The sequence below is a fragment of the Tursiops truncatus genome, chromosome 5 (genome assembly GCF_011762595.2).
Source record: "Tursiops truncatus isolate mTurTru1 chromosome 5, mTurTru1.mat.Y, whole genome shotgun sequence".
Taxonomy (NCBI): domain Eukaryota; kingdom Metazoa; phylum Chordata; class Mammalia; order Artiodactyla; family Delphinidae; genus Tursiops; species Tursiops truncatus.
Genome location: NC_047038.1, coordinates 101,780,469 through 101,804,121, shown reverse-complemented (window position 1 = coordinate 101,804,121; position 23,653 = coordinate 101,780,469). Strand labels below are relative to the sequence as shown.

General features: G+C 38.2%; 2 protein-coding genes across 28 annotated transcripts in view; one reads left to right on the top strand and one right to left on the bottom strand.

Moving 5' to 3' along the window:
- The window catches only part of SLC10A6 (solute carrier family 10 member 6), a 47,642-nt gene that overhangs the window by 17,368 nt on the left and 6,621 nt on the right, over window positions 1-23,653 (top strand). For 2 of the 16 annotated variants that reach the window (XR_012332101.1, XR_012332102.1), the window contains exons 5-8: window positions 256-413; window positions 1,540-2,153; window positions 13,152-13,220; window positions 19,624-19,713. Coding sequence is in view for 3 of the 16 variants with exons in the window: in XM_004320886.4 (XP_004320934.1) it covers window positions 256-413; window positions 1,540-1,757 (376 nt within the window). In the remaining 13 variants the exon portion in view is untranslated. Of the gene's footprint in view, window positions 1-255; window positions 414-1,539; window positions 3,889-4,003; window positions 4,146-13,151; window positions 22,164-23,653 lie in introns of those variants that run through there. The other 14 variants (XR_012332097.1, XR_012332096.1, XR_002174701.2 and 11 more) reach the window with 13 other exon arrangements.
- PTPN13 (protein tyrosine phosphatase non-receptor type 13) overlaps window positions 2,222-23,653 on the bottom strand; it is a 247,129-nt gene continuing 225,697 nt past the window's right edge. For all 12 annotated transcript variants that reach the window (XM_073805434.1, XM_019926679.3, XM_019926680.3 and 9 more), the window contains 4 exons: window positions 21,756-22,093; window positions 20,077-20,292; window positions 19,198-19,260; window positions 2,222-16,878 (listed from right to left, as the gene is read on the bottom strand). In XM_073805434.1, coding sequence (XP_073661535.1) covers window positions 16,783-16,878; window positions 19,198-19,260; window positions 20,077-20,292; window positions 21,756-22,093 — 713 coding nt within the window. In that variant the 3' untranslated portion in view covers window positions 2,222-16,782. The remainder of the gene's footprint in view (window positions 16,879-19,197; window positions 19,261-20,076; window positions 20,293-21,755; window positions 22,094-23,653) is intronic.

Sequence of the window (23,653 nt, the reverse complement as noted above, 5' to 3'; positions counted from 1 at the left end):
ACCTTCGATCATACTTTGTCTTGTGCTGTTTCTATGTGTATATCTTGTCTTTTCACCCAGATTCTCAGGGCAGGGTTCATAGGGCCCTATTCAGAGGTGCCTCTCAAGAGGCCACCTACAGAGTAGGCACTCAGCAAATAATTATTGAATGGATAAACATTTTTAGTGGTCTCAGCTCATAGCTTGCACTTATCGCTATATGTAAAATTTAAAAATAGTCCTTATTGCTAGTATGTAAAATTTTTCCATTGGTAGTTGCAGGACGATTTCCTTAGAAACTGGAGCTCAGAATATTCAGATGTGCATCACCATGCTGCACCTATCTTTCACTGCCGAGCAATTAGTCCAGATGCTTAGCTTCCCATTGGCCTATGGACTCTTCCAGCTGTTGGATGGGATTCTCATTGTTGCAGGTAGGTAAAGCCCCCATTGAGTGGACTTGACTGAAAATTGTTCACCCAGCTTACTAACTCCTTTTTCAATCTGAATATACATGTGCTGCCCTTATGATACATTTTTAGCCTGACATTTCTGGGGAAAATAAAATGTATAAACAAGATCTTTTGCCACAAGTGGAAGTTTCACAGAAAAATATTTTTAAAAACCTGTGAAAGTGAGCTTATAATTATAAACAATCTTCACAAAAACAATGCACTATCAGAACTCTCCATGAACAATTATTTATCTCAAAAATACATTTGTCATGTTTTATTAAGAGCCTTGTAAGTCTTCCAAATGTTATTTCACAGTACTTATGTGACTAAGAATTGTGCTGAATGTCTGTGAAATGTTTTTTAACTATGAAATATAATACATACAGATATTTAAAAATATATATGCTTATCTATCCCTACAGCCAAAACCACATCATTTTGCAGGCAGTCATTATGTAGGTTCACAGAAGGTAAATTTAAAATATATAGATTGATAGATATGTACACAAACATACGTATATTTTAATCTTGGCCATTGTAAATTTTTTATTGTCACAGAACGTAAGGCTCAATGATTACTGATATAACTGATTATATACTGATTACAGACAATTAATATAAGGAACACTTGGGGTTTAATTTTCCCACAAGATAAAGTCTAGCAGAATAAAACTCCTGGTCTTAAATCCAGGTTCTAATTCCTTCTCATGGTGAGACTGTAATGGAAGGAGTATGCTTGGCCCATTCCTAGCTACCTCCCAGCACCCGGGGGGGGCACCTGACCCATATTAAGCCCTCCACAGGAGTTGCTGACTGACTGGATGGATGGATGGACAGACGGACAGACGGACAGATGGATGGACAAGCTGTCAGCCACCTGATGAATGTCTCAATCACAATAGGTCCATTCCAGACAGAAATAGCCATCTTGATACACTGAATTATTTTGCTCTGTAGTTTTTTCTTTTCCCCTTCTTTTTCCTGTGTGTTTATACATATATGATCCAAAGCAAACAAACCCCCAAAGTATTGACAAGTGCACAATGTCACCAAATTATAGTCTTTGCTAAAGTGATTTTTAATACTGGTATGTTTTAACACCTAGCATATAAGATGTACAAGAGGACACTGAAGATCAAACACAGAATAAAGAACCCCGCTTTAAGGGTAGAAGCCCGCTTTAAGAAGAAATCCACTTCTCCCAAAGAGACCAGTGCTTTCTTGGAGGTGAATGAAGAAGCTGCTCTAACTCCTGGGCCATCAGGGCCCATGGATCTCCACAGGGCTGTCATGCCAACTGGCCAGATCTCATGTGCCAAGTAGGGGTTTGCTGGCTTGACTGGTCCCTGTCTTCCTCAGTGGCCAGTAAAGACAGTGCAGAGCTGATGAGTGAATCTCGTTGGCAGGGCTTATGGGAATGTTTGCCTGTCAGATGTCAACATATTTATATTTCTGTGTGGACTGTGATTTGTCACAGGATCCCCTTTTGAGAATATGCTCTGCCTATTTCAGGTTCTTTGGGGGTTTACACAACAGATTTATTAGCTACTTTGTGTGTTCTTGTCTTCCCATACAGTGAAGAGTGATCCCCATTGTTATGTGAAGTCGTCAAGCTGTGAATTTTAACCTCACAAGAGTTAGAACTCTGTGTAGAGGAGATGTCACCTCATACTGCAGGGCAAGGACAGAGTCTGGACCCACTTGACTTCTCGACTTTGGGCAAGTCCTTTGGGGCATTGGGGAGGAAGCATACAGCTCTTATAAAAATGGGGTCTTTTCTCAAATGATTGTTTTTTTTAAGGGCTTGAAAATCTTTTTAGATTTATAGATGTAATCACGAGCCTCGAGGGAACTTAATGAACACCTGAAGTTAATATTTTTACTCCCTAGAGATAGACACAATGTATATTCTTCTAATATACATTTATGCATTATGTCATTTTAAAAACATTGAGGGCTTCCCTGGTGGTGCAGTGGTTGGGAGTCCGCCTGCCGATGCAGGGGACGCGGGTTTGTGCCCCGGTCCGGGAGGATCCCCCCATAACGCGGAGCGGCTGGGCCTGTGGGCCTTGGCCGCTGGGCCTGCGCGTCCGGAGCTTGTGCTCCGCGGCGGGAGAGGCCGCGGCAGTGAGAGGCCCGTGTACCGCAAAAAAAAAAAAACAAACCAAAAAACAAAAAACATTGAGATCATTCCACATATACTGTTTCATAAGTCACTTCATGAAATATTGTGGAGCATCGTTACATGGTAGTCTACATTGACCTACCTCATTCCTTAGAACAGTGGCTTTACAGAAGTATTTCAGTGCATGAAAGGTCTATAATTTATTTAACCATCCCTTAGTCATGGACATTTAGATAGCTTTCAACTTGGTGTTACGGTGCCACTACAGACACTTGTGCCTTCATGCAAGTGTTTCTGTAGGATCATTTTCTAGACTTGAAAATGTGCAACCAGGCACATTAAAATGTTGGGCAGTGAGCTCTCTGGCAACACTGTTCAGCAGTGCCTGAGAGTGTCTGGTTTTTCCACAGTCACACCAGTCTTAAGAATGATCATTCTGCTTTGTGAAAATACCTCATTTATTGCATTGTTAAAATTATACAATGAAGTGAAGCAGAGTATTTTTCATGGATGCTTGCTTGTTCATGTACTTTGCCTGCTTTTTTTTTTTTTTAAAGAAATGGCCTTTGATTGATTAATTAGTTAATTTTTTGGCTGCCTTGGGTCTTCGTTGCTGCGTGCGGGCTTTCTCTAGTTGCGGCGAGCAGGGGCTGCTCTTCCTTATGGTGTGCAAGCTTCTCATGGCGGTGGCTTCTCTTGTTGCAGAGCACGGGCTCTAGGGCGCATGGGCTTCAGTAGTTGTGGCTTGTGGGCTCAGTAGTTGTGGCTCGTGGCTCTAGAGCGCAGGCTCAGTAGTTGTGGCATATGGGCTTAGTTGCTCCATGGCATGTGGGATCTTCCCGGACCAGGGCTCAAACCCATGTCCCCTGCATTGGCAGGCAGATTCTTAACCACTGTGCTACCAGGGAAGTCCCCTTGCCTGCTTTTCTATTGCAGTTTTTCCTTTTTAACTGATAAAACAGACAGTGACCCTTTGTTCTATGTTTTGTCAACATTTTACCTACTCGTTTGTCTTTTTATTTTTGTATAATTTCTTTTGCTGTACGGAAGTTTTGTATTTTTTATATATACCACTTTATTAATCTTTTAAAAAATGTTTTTTGACCTTAATATCTGTCAAATGTTAGACTATTTATACTTTTGTGTGGATTGTGAATTGGAAAAGGACCCACCCCTCTTTGAGAATGTATTTGGCCCCTTTTCAGGGAGTTCTTTTTTGGGGTTAATACACATACTTACTAGCTGCTGTGTATACTGTCAGTAGATAAAACCCATCCTCCTTCTCTATTCTGATATTATTAAAAATATGTCCCATATATTTCTCTATAACTTTGGACTAAATATGTACATGTTTATTCCATTTTGAATTTATTTTTCTCTATGGCGTGTTAAGAATTTAATTGTCCTAACATCATACATTGAATGATTCATCTTTTCTCTACAGATATGAAATGCCACCTTCATCACATAACTTCCTATATAATGTGTTTTTGTTGGACTCCATTTGGTTCCATTTTTTCTATTTGTAAATTTTGGAGTGTGAGAAAGTGTATTGTCTGAGATTTAGTGCTTTACAATTTTATTTTGTAAGTATACTCAAGAACTTGTGGGTTATATATATAATGACAATGATTATGGTATTTTCACAAGTAAGGACATCTTTGTGGTAGTACACAAAGAGCCCCATTGGGTGTCACAAGTATATTTATATGGAAAAGAAGTACACACATGTGTGACATGATTGTTAATTCTCAACTGCTGCAGTGAACATAGTAGAATTATATGTTCAGAGAGCCCCAGTTCTAAAATAAGCATTACCATGAGTGAGTTTTAAAGGATCCACAAAAAAGGAATTTCTAAATTGTTCCTCTACATAGGCACCTAACATAAAGTGGTAAATTCCAGTGTTCCATTCTGAAGTATTAACTGCATGGTCAGTATTTACCACAATCAGGACAGGTCTGGAGAGAAGTCTACCAAAAGCCATCCATTAAGACAGAAACAACACAAATCAATGTAAGGGTTTGAAAGTAGTCACATTGGAAGACTGCCATTTCCAGAGATGGTATGTAAACATGTTACTGAGAAGAACTAGAAATAGTCAAGTTGTCCAGGAGGCCACACATTATCTTTAAAAAGAAGAATGTAACTAAACAAATGCTCTAACTGAATAAATTGTATTCTAACTGATCTCAATAATCATGCATTCATAAAAGCAGGGCCTATATGAAGCTCAGAAGAGGGGGCCAGAGAAATAATGTTAAGCAGAATGAGTCCAGCTCTGTGTCTGGAAAAGAGCCAGGTGGATATTTGAGGTAGCAGAGTGTAAAGAACACGGTCTTTGCCAGGGCTACTTGTTGTGATCCACTTAAAGAGCTAGGACGCTTCAGGACTTGTGTGTTGAAGCCAGGTAGTCCTAGAATTGAATCTGTTATTTGGACAACGTTGAGCAAGTGATAATCCCCCTGAACTTCAGTTTCCTTTCTTAAAAAGGATGATATGCTGCCCACTAGCGGGTTGGAACCAGTCCTGCGATGCCCTGGGCTCTGCAGCCAGCTGCCCTGAGACCCTGCCCAGTCTACCAAAGGGCTGGCTCTGGTTTTGGCAGTCTCTAGGCTGTGCAGCCAACCACACTGGGACCTAACACTGCCAACCAGTGGGCCAGCAGCCACCGCACTAGGCAGGGCCTGGCAGGCAACCAGGCCAGCGCCAGCCTTGCCTAACAGCGTGCCCACTGTAGTCAGCCCTGGCATAGAAAAAGGGCCCATGCAGCCAACATAGGGGGAACCCATAGAGCATATAGCTCTGGTGAACAGAGAGGAGTGTGCTGCTCAGACCCATAGCATGTCTTCGACAAAAGGGCACTTCTCTAAGATTGAGAAACATAACCAACCTACCTAATACATACAAATACATACAAACACAGAGAATGAGGCAAAATGGAGAGACAAAGAAATATGTTCCAAATGAGGAACAAGACAAAATCCCAGAAAAACTAAGTGGAGATAAGCAATGTACCCAATCAAGTTTAAGGTAACGATCATAAAGATGCTCAACAAACTCAAGAGAAAAATGGATGAACACAGTGAGAAGTTTAACAAAGAGCTAGAAAATATAAAGAACCAAACAGAGCTGAAGAGTACGAGAACAGAAATAAAAAAAATACTAGAAGGAATCAACAGTAGATTAGATGATATGAAAGAATGGATCAGTGAACTGGAAGACAGCAGAGGAAATCACTTAAGCTGAGAAGAAAAAGAAAAACAAACAAACAAAAAAACAGTTTAAGAGACCTCCAGGATAACATCGAGCATGCTAACATTCACATTATGGGGTCACAGAGGAAGAGAGAGAGAGAGAAAGGCGCAGAGAACATATTTGAAGACATAATAGCTGAAAATTTCCCTAAACCGGGAAGAAAAAAACAGGCATTCAGGCTTAGGAATCACAGAGAGTCCCAAACAAGATCAACCTAAAGAGGTCCACATTAAGACACATTGTAAGTAAAATGACAGAAATTAAAGTGAGAATCTTAAAAACAGCAAGGGAAAAGCAATTAGTTATATACAAGGAAATTCCCATAAGACTGTCAGCTGACATTTTAGTAGACACTCTGCAGGCCAGAAGGGAGTGGCATGATATATTCAAAGTGATGGAGAAAACCTACAACCAAGAATACCCTACCCAGCAAGGCTATCATTCTGATTTGAAGGAGAGAGAAAGAGTTTTACAGAGAAGTTTTAAAAGCTAAGAGAGTTCAGCACAACTAAATCAGCTGTACAAGAAATGTTACAGAGATGTCTCTAAGTGGAAAAGAAAAGGCCACAGTAGAAATATGAAAATTACAAAAGGAAAAATCTCATTGGTAAAGGCAAATATACAGTAAAGGTAGTAGATCAACTACTTATAAAGCTAGTAAGAAAGTTAAAAGACAAAAGTATTAAAATCATCCATATCCAAAATAATTAGTTAAGGGATACACAAAACCAAAAGATGTGAAATATGATGTCAAACACATTAAATGTGGGGAGAGGGAGCAAATATGTAGGGCTGTTACAATGCATTTGAACTTGAGATCAACTTAAATTTATATGTATATATATGTTTATATATATATGTGTGTACAGAGCTTGTTATATTTAAACCTCATGGTAATGAATGACAAAACAAAAAATCCAAAATAGATACACACACAAAAAAGATAAAGGAGTCCAAACATTAAAGATAATCATCAAATTCTAAGGGAAGAGAACAAAAGAAGAAGAAAGGAACAAAAAAGAGTTTCAAAACAACCAGAAAACAATGAACAAAATGCCAGTAAGTATACACCTATTAATAATTACTTTAAATATAAATGGACTAAATGCTTCAATCAAAAGACATAAAGTGGCTGAATGGATTTAAAAAGAAAAAAGACATATATACATGCTGCCTATAAGAGACCCACTTCAGATCAAAAGACACACATAGACTGAAAGCGAGGGGACTGAAAAAGGTATTGCATGCAAATAGAAAACAAAAGAAAACTGGGGTATCAATACTTATATCAGTCAAGATAGACTTTATTTTTATTTTTTTAATTTTCTTAATATCTTTATTGGAGTATAATTGCTTTACAATGGTGTGTTAGTTTCTGCTTTATAACAAAGTGAATCAGTTATACCTATACATATGTTCCCATATCTCTTCCCTCTTGCATCTCCCTCCCTCCCACCCTCCCTATCCCACCCCTCTAGGTGGTCACAAAGCACAGAGCCGATCTCCCTGTGCTATGTGGCTGCTTCCCACTAGCTATCTATTTTACATTTGGTACTGTATATATGTCCATGCCGCTCTCTCACTTTGTCACAGCTTACCCTTTCCCCTCCCCATATCCTCAAGTCCATTCTCTAGTAGGTGTGTGTCTTTATTCCCGTCTTGCCCCTAGGTTCTTCATGACCTTTTTTTTTCCCCCTTAGATTCCATACATATGTGTTAGCATACGGTATTTCTTTTTCTCTTTCTGACTTACTTCACTCTGTATGACAGACTCTAGGTCCATCCACCTCACTACAAATAACTCAATTTTGTTTCTTTTTATGGCTGAGTAATATTCCATTGTATATATGTGCCACATCTTCTTTATCCATTCATCCGATGATGGGCACTTAGGTTGTTTCCATCTCCGGGCTATTGTAAATAGAGCTGCAATGAACATTTTGGTACATGACTCTTTTTGAATTATGGTTTTCTCAGGGTATATGCCCAGTAGTGGGATTGCTGGGTCATATGGTAGTTCTATTTGTAGTTTTTTAAGGAACCTCCATACTGTTCTCCATAGTGGCTGAACCAATTCACATTCCCATGAGCAGTGCAAGAGTGTTCCCTTTTCTCCACACCCTCTCCAGCATTTATTGTTTCTAGATTTTTTGATGATGGCCATTCTGACTGGTGTGAGATGATATCTCACTGTAGTTTTGATTTGCATTTCTCTAATGATTAATGATGTTGAGCATGCTTTCATGTGTTTGTTGGCAGTCTGTATATCTTCTTTGGAGAAATGTCTATTTAGGTCTTCTGCCCATTTTTGGATTGGGTTGTTTGTTTTTTTGTTATTGAGCTGCATGAGCTGCTTGTAAATTTTGGAGATTAATCCTTTGTCAGTTGCTTCATTTGCAAATATTTTCTCCCATTCTGAGGGTTGTCTTTTGGTCTTGTTTATGGTTTCCTTTGCTGTGCAAAAGCTTTTAAGTTTCATTAGGTCCCATTTGTTTATTTTTGTTTTTATTTCCATTTCTCTAGGAGGTGGGTCAGAAAGGATCTTGCTGTGATTTATGTCATAGAGTGTTCTGCCTATGTTTTCCTCTAAGTGTTTGATAGTTTCTGGCCTTACATTTAGGTCTTTAATCCATTTTGAGCTTATTTTTGTGTATGGTGTTAGGGAGTGATCTAATCTCATACTTTTACATGTATCTGTCCAGTTTTCCCAGCACCACTTATTGAAGAGGCTGTCCTTTCTCCACTGTACATTCCTGCCAACTGTATCAAAGATAAGGTGTCCATATGTGCGTGGGTTTATCTCTGGGCTTTCTATTCTGTTCCATTGATCTTTCTGTTTTTGTGCCAGTACCATACTGTCTTGATTACTGTAGCTTTGTAGTATCATCTGAAGTCAGGGAGCCTGATTCCTCCAGCTCCGTTTTTCATTCTCAAGATTGCTTTGGCTATTCGGGGTCTTTTGTGTTTCCATATAAATTGTGAAATTTTTTGTTCTAGTTCTGTGAAAAATGCCAGTGGTAGTTTGATAGGGATTGCATTGAATCTGTAGATTGCTTTGGGTAGTAGAGTCATTTTCACAATGTTGATTCTTCCAATCCAAGAACATGGTATATCTCTCCACCTATTTGTATCATCTTTAATTTCTTTCATCAGTGTCTTATAATTTTCTGCATACAGGTCTTTTGTCTCCCTAAGTAGATTTATTCCTAGATATTTTATTCTTTTTGTTGCAATGGTAAATAGGAGTGTTTTCTTAATTTCACTTTCAGATTTTTCATCATTAGTTTATAAGAATGCAAGAGACATCTGTGCATTAATTTTGTATCCTGCTACTTTACCAAATTCATTGATTAGCTCTAGTAGTTTTCTGGTAGCATCTTTAGGATTCTCTATGTATAGTATCATGTCATCTGCAAACAGTGACAGCTTTACTTCTTTTTTCCGATTTGGATTCCTTTTCTTTTTCTTCTCTGATTACTGTGGCTAAAACTTCCAAAACTATGTTGAATAAGAGTGGTGAGAAACAAAAGAAAGTTGGGGTACCAATACTTATATCAGACAAGATAGACTTTAAAACAAAGATTGTAACAAGAGACAGAGAAGGACATTACATAATGATAAAGGGATCAATCCCACAGGAACATATAAAAATTATAAGTATGTATGCACCCAACATAGGAGCACCTAAATACTTACAGCAAATATTAACAAACATTAAGGGAGAAATTGACAGTTACACAATAATAGTAGGGGACTTTAACACCTTACTTACCTCAATGGATAGATCATCCAGATGGAACATCAATAAGGAAACACTGGCTTTAAATGATGCATTAGACAAGATGGACTTAATAGATATTTATATAGAACATTCCATCCAAAGGCAGAATACAGTCTTTTCAAGGGCACATACACAGAACATTCTCCAGGATAGATCAAATGCTAGGCCACAAAACAAGTCTCAGTAAATTTAAGAAAACTGAAATCATATCAAATATCTTTTTTGACCACACTGCTATGAGACTAGAAATTAACTACAAGAAAAAAAAACAAAACCTGCAAAACCTACAAATGTGGACAGTAAACAATGTGCTACTAAACAGCCAGTGGGTCACTGAAGAAATCAAAGAGGAAATGAAATAATACCTGGAGACAAGTGAAAATAACACAATGATCCAAAATCTTTTAGCAAAAGCAGTTCTAAGAGGGAAGTTTATGGTGATAAAAGCCTACCTCAGTAAACAAGTAAAATCTCAAACAACCTAACCTCATTCCTAAAGGAAAAAAAAAAAAAAAAGACCAACATAACCCAAAGTTAGTAGGAGGAAGGAAATAATAAAAATCAGAGCAGATATAAATGAAATAGAGACTTAAAAAAATAGAAAAGTTCAATGAAACTAAAAGCTATTTCTTTGAAAGAATAAACAAAATTGATAAAACTTTAGATTCATCAAGAAAAAAAGAGGGCCCAAATCAGAAATGAAAAAGAATTTACAACCAACACCACAGAAATACAAAGGATCATAAGTGGGAATTCCCTGGCAGTCGAGTGGTTAGGACTCTGCACTTCCACTGCAGGGGGCATGAGTTCAATCCCTGGGTGGGGAACTAAGATCCCACATGCCATGCAGTGTGGCAAAAAAAAAAAAAAAAAAAAAAAAAAAAGGGGCTTCCCTGGTGGCGCAGTGGTTGAGAGTCCGCCTTCCAATGCAGGGGACATGGGTTTGTGCCCCAGTCTGGGAAGATCCCACATGCCATGGAGCGGCTGGGCCCATGAGCCTGCGCATCCGGAGCCTGTGCTCTGCAACGGGAGAGGCCACAGCAGTGAGGGGCCCGCATACCGCAAAAAAAAAAAAAAAAAAGGATCATAAGAGATTACTAAGAATAATTACACACCAATAAAATGGACAACCTAGAAGAAACTGACAAAGCCCTAGAAATGCACAATATCTCAAGACTGAATCAGGAAAAAATAGAAAATATGAACAGCCCAATTATCTAAATTATCTCAATTATCAATGAAATTGAATCAGTATTTTAAAAATCTCAACAAACAAAAGTCCAGAGCCAGACAGCTTCACAGGTGAGTTCTACTAAACATTTAAAGAAGAGTTAAGGGACTTCCCTGGTGGCACAGTGGTTAAGACTCCACGCTCCCAACGCAGGGGGCCTAGGTTCGATCCCTGGTCAGAGAACTAGATCCCACATGCATGCTGCAACTAAGAGTTTGCATGCCACAACTAAGGAGCCCACATGCCACAACTAAGCCCTGGTGCAACCAAATAAATAAATAAATAAATATTAAAAAAAAAAAAAAAGAAGAGTTAACACCTATCCTTCTCAAACTCGTCCAAAAAATTACAGAGGAAGGAACACTTCTGAACTCATTCTATAAGGCCAGTGTCCCCTTGTACTAAAACCAGACAAAGATACGCCCCCTCCACACACATACAAACAGAAACATTACAGGCCACTATTACGGATGACCATAAATGCAAAAATCCTCAACCAAATTCAACAGTACATTAAAGGATCATACACCATGATCAAGTGGGATTTATTCCAGAGATGCAAGGATGGTTCAATATCCACAAATCAGTCAATGTGATACACCACATTAACAAACTGAAGAATAAAAATCATATTATCATTTCAATAGATGCAGAAAAAGCTTTTGACAAAATTCAACATCCATTTATGATAAAAACTCTCCAGAAAGTGGGTATAGAGGGAACATACCTCAACATCATAAAGGCCATATATGACAAGCACACGGCTATCATCATACTCAATGGTAAAAAGCTTAAAGTATTTCCTCTAAGATCAGGAACAAGACAAGGATGCCCACTCTTGCCACTTTCATTCAACATAGTATTGGAAGTCCTAGTCATAAAAATCAGACAAGAAAAAGAAATAAAAGAAATCCAACTTGGAAAGGAAGAAGTAAAACTGTCACTGTTTGCTGATAACATGATAGTATACATAGAAAATCCTAAAGACAACACCAGAAAACAACTGGTGTTTCTAGAACTAGAGCTCATCAATGAATTCAGTAAAGTTACAGGATACAAAATTAATATATAGAAATCTGTTGTGTTTCTATATGCCAACAACAAACTATCAGAAGCAGAAATTAAGAAAATAATTCCATTGACAATCACATCAAAAAAGAATAAAATACTTAGGTATAGGGCTTCCCTGGTGGCGCAGTGGTTGAGAGTCTGCCTGCTGATGCAGGGGACACGGGTTCGTGCCCTGGTTTGGGAAGATCCCACATGCTGTGGAGTGGCTGGGCCCGTAAGCCATGGCCGCTGAGCCTGCGTGTCCAGAGCCTGTGCTCTGCAACGGGAGAGGCCACAACAGTGAGAGGCCCGCGTACCGGTAAACAAAAAAACAAAAAAGCAAAAAACTTAGGTATAAATCTAAGGAGGTAAAAGATCATTAACTCAGAAAACTGTAAGATACTGATGAAAGAAAGTGAAGATGACACAAACAAATGGAAAGATATACTGTACTCATGGATTGGAAAAATTAATATTGTTAGTGACTGTACTACCCAAAGGCAATCCTTATCAAAATACCAATGAACTTTTCATTGAACTAGAACAAATAATTGTAAAATTTGTATTAAACTCAAAAGAAACTGAATAGCCAAAACAATATTGAGAAAGAACAGAGGTGAAAGCATCACACACTTTGATTTCAAACTATTCTACAAAGCTACAGTAATAAAACACTACGGTACTAGCACAAAAACAGACATAGATAATGGAACAGAATAGAGAGCTCAGAAATGATCCCACACTCATATGTGGCATTAATCTACAAGAAATGAGGCAAGAATATACAATGGGAAAAAGACAGCCTCTTCAATAAACGGTGTTGGGAAAACTGGACAGATAAATGCAAAAGAATCAAGCTAGACTATTTCTCATGCCATATACAAAAATAAACTCAAAATGGATTAAAGACTTAAATATAAGACCTGAAACCATAAAAATTCTAGAAGAAGACATAGGTGGTATGCTCTTTGACATGGGTCTTAGCAATAATGTTTTGGCTATGTCTCCTCAGGAAAGGAAAAAAAAAGCAGAAATAAACATATGGGACTATATCTGACATTACTGAACTGTAGAATCAATCCCAGCAATTGTCTACTTCTGAACTTGTTTTCTTAAAGAAAGAAACCTCTAATTTGTGTAAGTCTGTAGGGCTAGTTTTTGCTTACTTGCAGTCAACTGCAATTCAAAATTGATATATTAAAATTTAGATTGGCTTTAAAATATTATGCAGGTCAATGCATTATTTGTTACATTTATCTCCTCCATAACAAGGTACCCTGAATTATGTAAAATGGGAACACATTGTCCACGATCAAGACATCTGACTGAAGGACTGCTTTGGTGAGTTGTTCATTTCTTGGATGTATCACATTGCATTTAGATAACTAGACATTTTTTTTTTTTTGGCTGTCTTGTATCCTTGTTGCTGTGCGTGGGTTTTCTCTAGTTGTGGGAAGCAGGGGCTACTCTTTGTTGTGGTGTGCGAGTTTCTCATTGCGTTGGCTTCTCTTGTTGTAGACCACAGGCTCTAGGCACATGGGCTTCAGTAGTTGTAGCCTGTGGGCTCAGTAGTTGCAGCACACAGGCCCTAGAGTGCGCGGGCTTTGGTAGTTGTGCCGTGTGGGCTCAGTAGTTGAGGTGCATGGGCTCTAGGGCACATGGGCTTCAGTAGTAGTTGTGGCGTGCAGGCTCAGTAGTTGTGGCTCACAGGCTCTAGAGTTCAGGCTCAGTAGTTGTGGCACATGGGCTTAGTTGCTCCACAGCATGTGGGATCTTCCTGTTCCAGGGACCAAACCTGTGTCCCCTGCATTGGCAGGCAGATTCTTAACCACTGCGCCACCAGGGAAGTCCCAAACAGACTTAAAACCAAGAGATCTAGCAGGCTGTTTGGAACCACAGATGTGAACACCTGACCTTTTCTCAATAGCCATTTCTCTTCTTTTTATCATAATACAGAAATATTTCTACTAATGACATATACCAAACTTAGGGACAAAATAATGTATCCAATCTTGCAGTGACTATATTAAGATATTCTTTTAAATTAAGATATTCTTTTAAAATATACAACTTTAGTTCAGTTTTATAAATAGATTCCATCACGACTTGTGGTTCTCCTTCTATAGCAGAGAGTTGTCTGTCACTGGGAATCAGCTGCTCAGCCAACTCATTTCCCAGCTTCCTTGTGCACAGGGCCACCATTTGGCCAGTCCTTGCTGATAGAATGAATGGCAGTGATGTGCTTTGTTTCCAGGCCTGCCCAGCTCAAAGAATCCCCCACAGGTGTCCCTACTCTTTCCCCTGTTTCTGGCTGGGGAAATGGAAACGATGATTCCAAGGATGACCTTGGAAGCTATGTGTTGATTACAGAAACTCCATCAGCTTGGGTTCCTAACAGTCAGAGGGAGGAGAGCTGCCCTGCTGAGCTGTTCTCTTGCCCAGATCTCTTAGATAAACTTCTATTATGTATGAGCCATTATACGTTTGGGTGTATATTTTATAGTACTTAGCTATCTAATGTGCGTTAGGAGCCAAGTAGTATTTATTCATTCATTGGCTATTGGAGTGTCTCCATGTGCCACCCTGGCTCTGTGGCTTCGCCATGCTTTCTAACCAGCGTGGCCCTAGCAAATGGCTCACCCCATTCCATGGTAGTGGAGCCACGTCCCAGATGAGGGCAGTAACATTTTTACTGTAATTATGTTCCCAGGGCTTCCCTGTTGGCGCAGTGGTTAAGAATCCGCCTGCTAATGCAGAGGACTTGGGTTCAAGCCCTGGTCCGGGAAGATCCCACATGCTGCGGAGCAACTAAGCCCGTGTGCCACAACTACTGAGCCTACGCTCTAGAGCCCACAAGCCACAACTACTGAGCCTGAGTGCCACAACTACTGGAGCCCATGTGCCTAGAGCCCGTGCTCCACAACAAGAAGCCACCGCAATGAGAAGCCCGCGCACGCAACAAAGACCTAACATGGCCAAAAATAAATAAATTTATTAAAAAAAAAGTTTCCATTCAGGGTTTGTAAATCGAAACCCACATTTTCTTCCCACAGTTTCCATTTCCTAGCTACATTCTTTCCAGACAAAGGATCCTTCTCCAGCTTTCCCCCTCTATTTCTGTTGACTTCACATGGTAGCTAATCACCTCCAGCTGTACTGGCTCCTGGACCCTGCTGGCCTTGTTTCCTGTGCTTATGACAGGAAAACAAGGTCTCATGATTCCAACTCACTCAGTAGTTTCTAAAAATCTTTTAAAGCAATAGAAACCTTTTTTCCAAATCTTTAGCTACAACTCAATCTGTAGAAACTGTCCTGATTGAAGTGGAAGTGATGGTGGTGATACTTCTCTTGCCAGATTCAGAGCCACTTCTGAGGTAGGATTCAAACTTGCTACCCAGCGAGGAGTCATACATATCCCTGTGGGGTTTTGTGCATTTCCTGACACTGTCTTCTGCCCTTAAATAGCCTCAGCTCTTCAGGAGTAGGTCCCAGAAAATCGTTGCACTTGGGTAAGATCAGAAATTCCAGTTAACTAGCTCAGAATTGGTCAATCTGATGAGAAGGAACCAAGCAGTTTCTGGGGTCTTGGGATGGCGTCACTCACGACTGAGTGGAGGAATGCTGTCACAATTAGGAGTTAGCGAAATACGTTCAGTACTGAGAATCAGAAGCAGGTTCTTTGAAGCTGATCTCTTCCCTTTAGGCAGAATCAAATATAAACCTCCCAGGTAGTGTGATATTGTTTTCTTTCATGAGATAGTCTGAGTTTTACAACAACTAAGACTTGAAAATTCTGACTTATGTACCAGTCAGGCTCACAGGAAGGCAGCAGGAAGGGAGAATGAATTTCTTAGCCACTGTTAGTCAGTACTTGATCCTCACCATCAGAGCCCGGAGAAGATCTACCAGGAGTTCTGACAACGCTCCCAGGGCCTGTGGCTGGCACAACCGGCACCCAGTAGGGATATGGAAGTTGGGGTCCAGAAGTTCCTGCCTTCCCAGAGGCCTGGAATGTTGTTAAAATATAGCGCACTGGGCTTCCCTGGTGGCGCAGTGGTTGAGAGTCCGCCTGCCGATGCAGGGGACACGGGTTCGTGCCCCGGTCCGGGAAGATCCCACATGCCGCAGAGCGGCTGGGCCCGTGAGCTCATGGCCGCTGAGCCTGCGCGTCCGGAGCCTGTGCTCCGCAACGGGAGAGGCCACAGCAGTGAGGGGCCCGCATACCGCAAAAAAAAAAAAAAAAAAAAAAAATAGCGCACTGAAAATGTTTAACTTGTCTGCACACACTTTTGGCTTGTTCATGTTTTAATGTGTATTTTTATTTACAAAGTGAGATGATGTATAACATGATGCAGTTACAAACATTTGATATGTCCATTTTCATGAAAAAGTATATAAATATATTACAGGAAGTTCTAGATAGTAAACATTAGAAATTGATATAGTAAACATTTGCTACCTTTTTCTCTATGCCAATATTACTGTCATTTAAAGCTTAAATACTGGTTTCAAGTATCCCCTATAAAATAGCTCTAGTTTTTAAAAAATACTGGAAAATAATTTCGCTATAAACAAGATTGGTGCATTAAAAATAGTCTCAGTGTGTCCTTGTAACAATGTCAGCTATAGTCAAATGCTGCCTTAATCATCCCTAAGATATGCCTTATTCAGTTAGTGTTAAAAAAATCTTTGATAATTATCACAGGTTAAAGTAGCTGTAAAAATACAGCATTTACCATTATTTATTGTTATTAAGAATGCCCCTCTAAGGTAGAGGAGAATAAACATAATGATGTTTTATGGACTTACTGCCCTGTGATCTTTATTTTAAATAGACAGCAGGAGCATCTGCTGGAAGTTAGGAGAGAAGTGGACAGACATCCAGAAGGCTGTTCTTGTCATGTCATTTCAGAGGCTGGGCCTGCTCTTTCTCCTCTTCTTCAGCTTGAAGACGTGTCAGGACATAAAGGATGACTTGATAGCAGAAAATATACTGATCCTATAGCACCCCCCCACCAAAAAAAAAAAAAAGAGGAAAAAAAAAGAGAGGGAGAGAAGAGTTTAGATGTATAATGTGAATATATATATAGCTTCACCACTACTGGAAGTGATGCTTGAGTACTTTTGAAAACATGAAAAATTATGTCATAGGGTTGAATGTAAGAAGCAGGACATAGAATTGTGCACTGTCACAAAAATTATAAGAAACAGAAACCAGATTGACAAAATGTGGAGGGAAGAAGCCTTGTGGGTGGGTGGTGAGTGCTAACTGAAGTTGTCTCTGATGGGTGGACCACTTCTATTTTTTTGTGCTTTGGTGATTTTTATGATTTGCTTTTATAATGGAAAAATAAACTTCCTACAAAATTTCCTCTAGACTTATTGAACTCGTCTTGATGTTTTGAAATGTCAAGAAATTAATACCCAAGAAACTACACAAAATAACTGTCTTTAAATATTTTGGAACAAAAGAATATTTTTGATTTCAAAAATCAATGTGTTTTTGAAAATTAACTTTTTCAGTGAAATTAACTCTCTACTAAGTTGATAGTGCAGGGATCTGAGTTTTCCTGTTATTTGGCAAGGAATTAATGAGCCTGAAAATAAATGGGAGAAATTTACAGTATACTAAGTGGAAAGTAACAGTAATAACTACAGTTGAATCTCATTTAAAACAGTTGTGTGCATGTGAGCACATACACTGTGCACTAAAGAATGCTCAGAATGTTGCCTAAAATGTTAACAACTCTGAAGAAGAGGAATACAAGTAACCCTTTTATTTCCTTTTGCCCATCTGAATTTTAATTTGCCCACATTTTTCACACATTTATCCTTGACTTTCTCTCACGCCACAAACAATCCATTAGCAAACACTTCACATAATGCCCTTTTCTCCCTACATCCACACTCACCACTCCAATCTGGGCCACCACTGCTTGCTACCTAACCAACCTCCTGCTTCTAACCCTGCACCCTCCTTCCTAATTCAATTTGGTCTTGTTTTAACATAGCAGCCAGAGTGGTCCTTTAAAATGGGAGTCAGATCATGTCATTCTATACAGACAATCCTGCGATGGCCCCATCTCACTCAGAGGAAAGCCCAGGCCCTGGCCCCGTCACCTCCTCTCGCACTTCCCCTCCTGCTGCCTCCACCTCAGACACCCTGGCCATGATTATTCTCAAACACACAAGACCCACTCTCACCTTGGACGTCCTCACAGGTGGTTCTGTCTGCCTGAAAGGCTCTTAACCCCAGACATCTGCGTGACCACCTGCTTCACGTCCTTCAAATCTTTGCTCAAGGGTTACATCCTCAGTGGTGCCACTCTATTTAAAATAGCACCCCAACCTGCCATGACTCATCCTCTTTACCCTACTTTTTCCCTCTAAAGCACTTATCAATTTCAAAGATCCTATATCGTCTACTCAGTTAATGGGTTTATTGTCTGCTTTCCTCATCACCATCCACTAGAAGATCTTTGTTATTCCATCAGGGATCTTCATCTTATTCATTGATACGCTCCAAGCATCTAGAAGAGTGCCTGGCATATAGTAGGCACTTAATAAACATCTGTTAAACAAGTGAACTTCCTGGGTCTAAAGAACTGCTTACACAGATCAGTATGTTTTTGTTACCTAGAAAAATATGACTGTGAATCAGCTTAATACTTAGGAGACTTAATTTGAATTAAAAAGGTATATGAAGGGAAAGTAGGCAAATTTAAATTTTAAAAATAGTAATAAACTTCTATATTCTTCAAGAGGTAGAGATAAATGAATTTATAGATATATGAAACTAGCTTCCACATCCCTCCCCCAATACAAACAAAAAGGATAATGGAACTATGAAGAGCAGACAGACACTCTAAGTAATACAGTCCCTGGGAAGGACCCAAGTCTGTAGGTCAGTGGGTGATTTAACCCATATTTGGACTTTAGGTAAGAGAAATGAAAATGATCAAAACAGAGGATAAATGAACACTTTCCCAAGAGTGCCTTCTCCAAGCTAAACAACTCCATCCTCCCTTCCTGCCTTCTGGTCAATGCTGTTGAATCCATTCCTTCTCAGGAAATTTCTGTAGCAAGATTACCTTTTATCTCTTTTTTAGGTTGGAAATGGGGAAGGAATGCCACTAATTACATGCTATTTTGTACCACCCCCAATTTTTGCCCCCAATATACCATCCTATTCTCTGTAATCTATTCATTGTAGATATTGCATTTCCTCATTTTTTAAACTAAAAGGCAGCATTTAAAAAAGATAGTCTGGAAATATTTGCACAAAAATCTTCATTAGAAGGCACCAGCCAACACTAACCTCTGTCTGAACCATTCCATGTCTTTGTAGTCTCATGCATCGCACTAAATCAGAGATGTCAAACTGCCAAAGGAAACAGAATCTATATGTTAAATAAAAAGGATAACTGAATTTGAAACCCAAAGATTCACTAAGGAGTGGCTTACATAGATTTCTGCACCCCAATCTCCTTCCCCTTCTAGCAGTCTTGAGAAACTGTTCTGGACAAAATTAAGTTGGTGAACTGACTTTGCCATTATTTGATAATTTTATTTATGATTTTTTTTAAGAATTAGGAAGGTTATTCTATTTGAAAATCCCCCACAGAAATGCTCTTCCCTCTGAAATTTGACTTTCTAATATCTCCATTAAAAAAAAAAAAGGCAAAGTATTTTTCCTACATTTTGCTGCTCAGAATAAAATTCCTGATCTTTTTATTTTCCCAAGGGAGAAACAGACTATTTCATTTGTCCTACTTAAATTATCATGAGAGTGTGAAGAGCAAGACAGAACTGTTTTTGGCAAATTCTTCAAGAGGTAATGATTTTAATTACATATTATGTGTACTAAGATATTCTAACATTCTAAGCGTGATTTATACTAATTTAGGTTTTAAGTAAGATTATACTCTTATTAGCTTTGTTTACTTAGTAATAATTTTAAAAATTGGGAGTAATTGTTTAGAGATAGACTATTTAACATCAATTTGCATAACAAAAGTATTTCCCACCTATAGGTAACAATAACAAAAAACCCAGTAAAATAAATATAAGTTTGAAGTATTATTTCTTCTTGATTATGGCCTATGCAGTTTTGAACCTTTATTAAAATACAATTCTATGTAGTAAGAAAATTGTCATTCATACAAACTGATAAATAAAAAAAATTCTGAGTACTCACTTCAAGATCTTGACTGATTAATCCTAGAACCACATCTATGCATATCAGGGTCCCTGAACGTCCAATGCCGGCGCTGCAGTGTGTGGTGATTGGGCCTGATCTATGAATGTGTCTCATGTAAGAGATAAAAGTGAGCAAGTCGTCTGGCTGAGAAGGTGTAGCATGGTCTGGCCAGGCAGTGAAATTCAGATGAGAAATATGTCGCACCTCTCCTGTCTGAAATTGTACAACAGAATAAGTAGATAAAGGCATACTACGTTGTTCACATATAATTAGTTCTTATTATTATTTTGTCCTTTTAAATTTTGACTTGGCCATTGGATTAGATACAAGGAAAAGTGAAAGAGAGACTCCATCAAACAACACACTGAGGGCCTTTATCAACGAGGTTACTAGATCCACACTTTAAATATTGGTAAAAACGACTTTTTGGAAACCCTAAAAGCAAATTTATGTTTTGATATGAATAGCAACCTTTTTTTAATGATCCCAATTCAAATTCACCTTAGATAAAAGCCACAGTCATTGCAGTGGCTTGAAAGTGCTACATGATGTGGCCCAGCTACCTCTCAGACCTAACCTCTTGCTCCTGGCCACTTTGCTCCAGCCATAGGGACCTCTCTGGTTCTTTAAAAACACTAGGCATAGTTCAGTCTCAGGGCCTTTGCACTTGCTCTTTCTAACTGAAATGCTTCCCTCCCCCCAGATATCCCTGTGATGATTTTTTTCTCACAGCATCATCAACACCAGTATCTTTTCATTAGAAAGTAAGGTCCATGAAGTCAGGGATTTCCTTTTGTTTGTGTTGTTAACTTCTGAATCCCTATATTCCATAACAGGGCCTAACTAAGCTCTATAAACATGTGTTGATTAAATAAACAAGTCATTTAAGGAATATTGAACAATTGTGCTAGCATAAGTAATGGGTAGGCTGGTGTAAATGAATAAGGAAGTATAATCTTTAATTCTTTGTAAAACCACAAATCAAAAATCATGAAGGAATTTCTCAGGCTATGTTTACATGCCACCAATAACACTGAGTCAGTAAGTTTTGTTTCTATGGAAGTAAAATTATTCTGTTTCTTTAACAAAGTTAAAATGCCAATAGGAAACACATTACTTAAACTGAGTATTACTGGGTGGAGGAAAGAAATAAAGTGAAGGGGTGTGGAGGTGAGGAAACAGTAGCAGCTTTACTTAAGGTATACCCACTTATCTAATTCAAGCTAAATTTATTCAGTGCTTAGGTGGCTGCAATAGGAATTATGTGACTAACAAATATTTATGCTACAATTGTTCCTATATTACCAAATACATTGTCTTTATGGGGGAATATTTGCTACTTAGAGGGTTTTAAAAAACAGTTTTATTGAGTCTACTTAGAGGTTTGACCTGAAAAATATGTTTCCAGCACATAGCTTCTGAGCCATTCTGTGCTATCTATCACAAAGCAAAGGATGATGGTTGATCCTGTAAAAGTCCTGTATTATCATTTTCATTTAATGCAGTACATACTGGAGGAGACTATTTGGCAGAATTCATGAAGAGGGTCACATTTAAGCTTATATTAGATTAAGGATAGTAGATGGAATTAGTTCCACTGAAATGGGACCCAAGAAGTCACTGGCTTTTATTCAGAAACACATTGACGTAATCATGGAAAGATTTAATCCACGTACCTGAATGTCTTCTAGGGTCATTGCCCTTACCACAAAGCCCTTTAGCTGCTGCACTCTCACAAGAGCCAGTCGAAGCCTGTTGCTGACCATTGTTGTTTTGCCTAGGACATTAGGCCAATAGCGCTGGCATTTGACTTTTTCCCCTTCTACTTCTTGGGTCATCATGGCTATCACTGTGGATTTTTGTTCCCAAATCATCTGCCAGAAATCTCCAACGGTTGTAGGGAGAGGTCCTTGGCAGGCAATGTAGACGAATTCTTCTCTCCCCACTGGTATCTTAATGAAGCTGGCGTTGATATATCCACCTTCATCTCCAAGGGGCACTCTTGTAGCATCGTCTGTGAATTTCCAACCACAAAACAGAGCCATCTATATCATGCATTTTTAAACAAGAGCCCTATAGACAAGGTGAGTCAAAGATTATTAGAATTTCCTAATAACCATAGATGAAATCACAAAAACATTTTAATAAAGGCATATTTTCAAACTGCAGTACAGTCAAATCATTTTGCACATTTCCCTCATGTTATAAGTATATTTAAGATGTCAACTCAGTTTTGGAAAAAATCAGATATTGTTCACATAGATTTGCTTGGAAAAAATCAAAATTAATAAATTAATGAATGCATTTACAACTTCTTAATAACTAGGGAAACACAACTTTGCTACTTCTCCATTGTTATTTTAATAATGATGACAATGGTAAATTTAATATGAATGAAAATTTCAAAAATTATTTCATAAAACAAAAATTAGTATTACAGTGAAACTATTAAAGTACTTATTACAAATATAATTGACACAATTAATTCTTGCTTATCTAATTATAGTCTTTTGAGTAAGTAGGCCAAAATAATAAACTAACTCAATAAATAAAAAGGTAGCTCACTTTATTCTCCAGGCATTGTAACTTCATATAGTCAAAATACATTTTCAAACCAAGCTCCCCCAGTAAAAAGTGTATATAAACCATCTCATCCAAGAGAATTAATCTGTATGTACTTATACATTAGAAGTCATTTCAATCTCAAATATAACTGGTTATTTCTGTGATTACCAAATTATGACATTTAGTAATAGATTTCAAAATCCTCCATCAATTGCCCTTCTATTATTTGACTTCTATCTCTTGATCCACGGAAACAAATCTACTCAGTAGTTTTGGATTTATGGCTTTATCCCATTCTGCTTTGAGATACTAGTCTGCCATTTTTTTGCCTGAAACAATTAGCACCTACTTTATGCCAAACCATGATCTATTCCATTTTAAAAATCCTGTCTAAGATTCAATTCTTAAAGGAAGTTTTCTAAAATGAATTTTGTCTTCCACCTTGATTGAAAAAATTCAATTGTATTATTATTGCATGATTTGTCACTATTGGTTATGTTATTTATCTTTGAATTTATGACTTCCTGGCAAAGATGAGGTCAGTATGTCATATCATGTAATCCAACATGATTATATATGTAAATGTGGCTTGTGATTATTATAAGAAGTTGCTAGATGTTAATATTTTAGCTATATACATATATTCATATATATATTTTTTAAAAAACCACGTTGATCGGTGAAATGGGTGAAATATAGGTAAAAAGAATTGCTATTTTTTTCTTCCTGTTATCCTAAACAATTCAAAGAACAATGCAACTTGGTAGTCCCATGGTGGCCACACACACGTATACAGCTGTTATGTACCAAAGACATTTCTCTAAACTTAAAATAGTAGAATAAATAGATTTGATTGTGACACATGAACTAAGAAATTGCTTATCTAGAAGCCAATTCCAATTTTTAAAAAGACTTTAAAAATTCATCAATGTCTGAAGAAATGTTTAAGATGCCTCTAATCAATTTTCAGAATACACAGATAATTTTATAAATTTTATTTATTTATTTA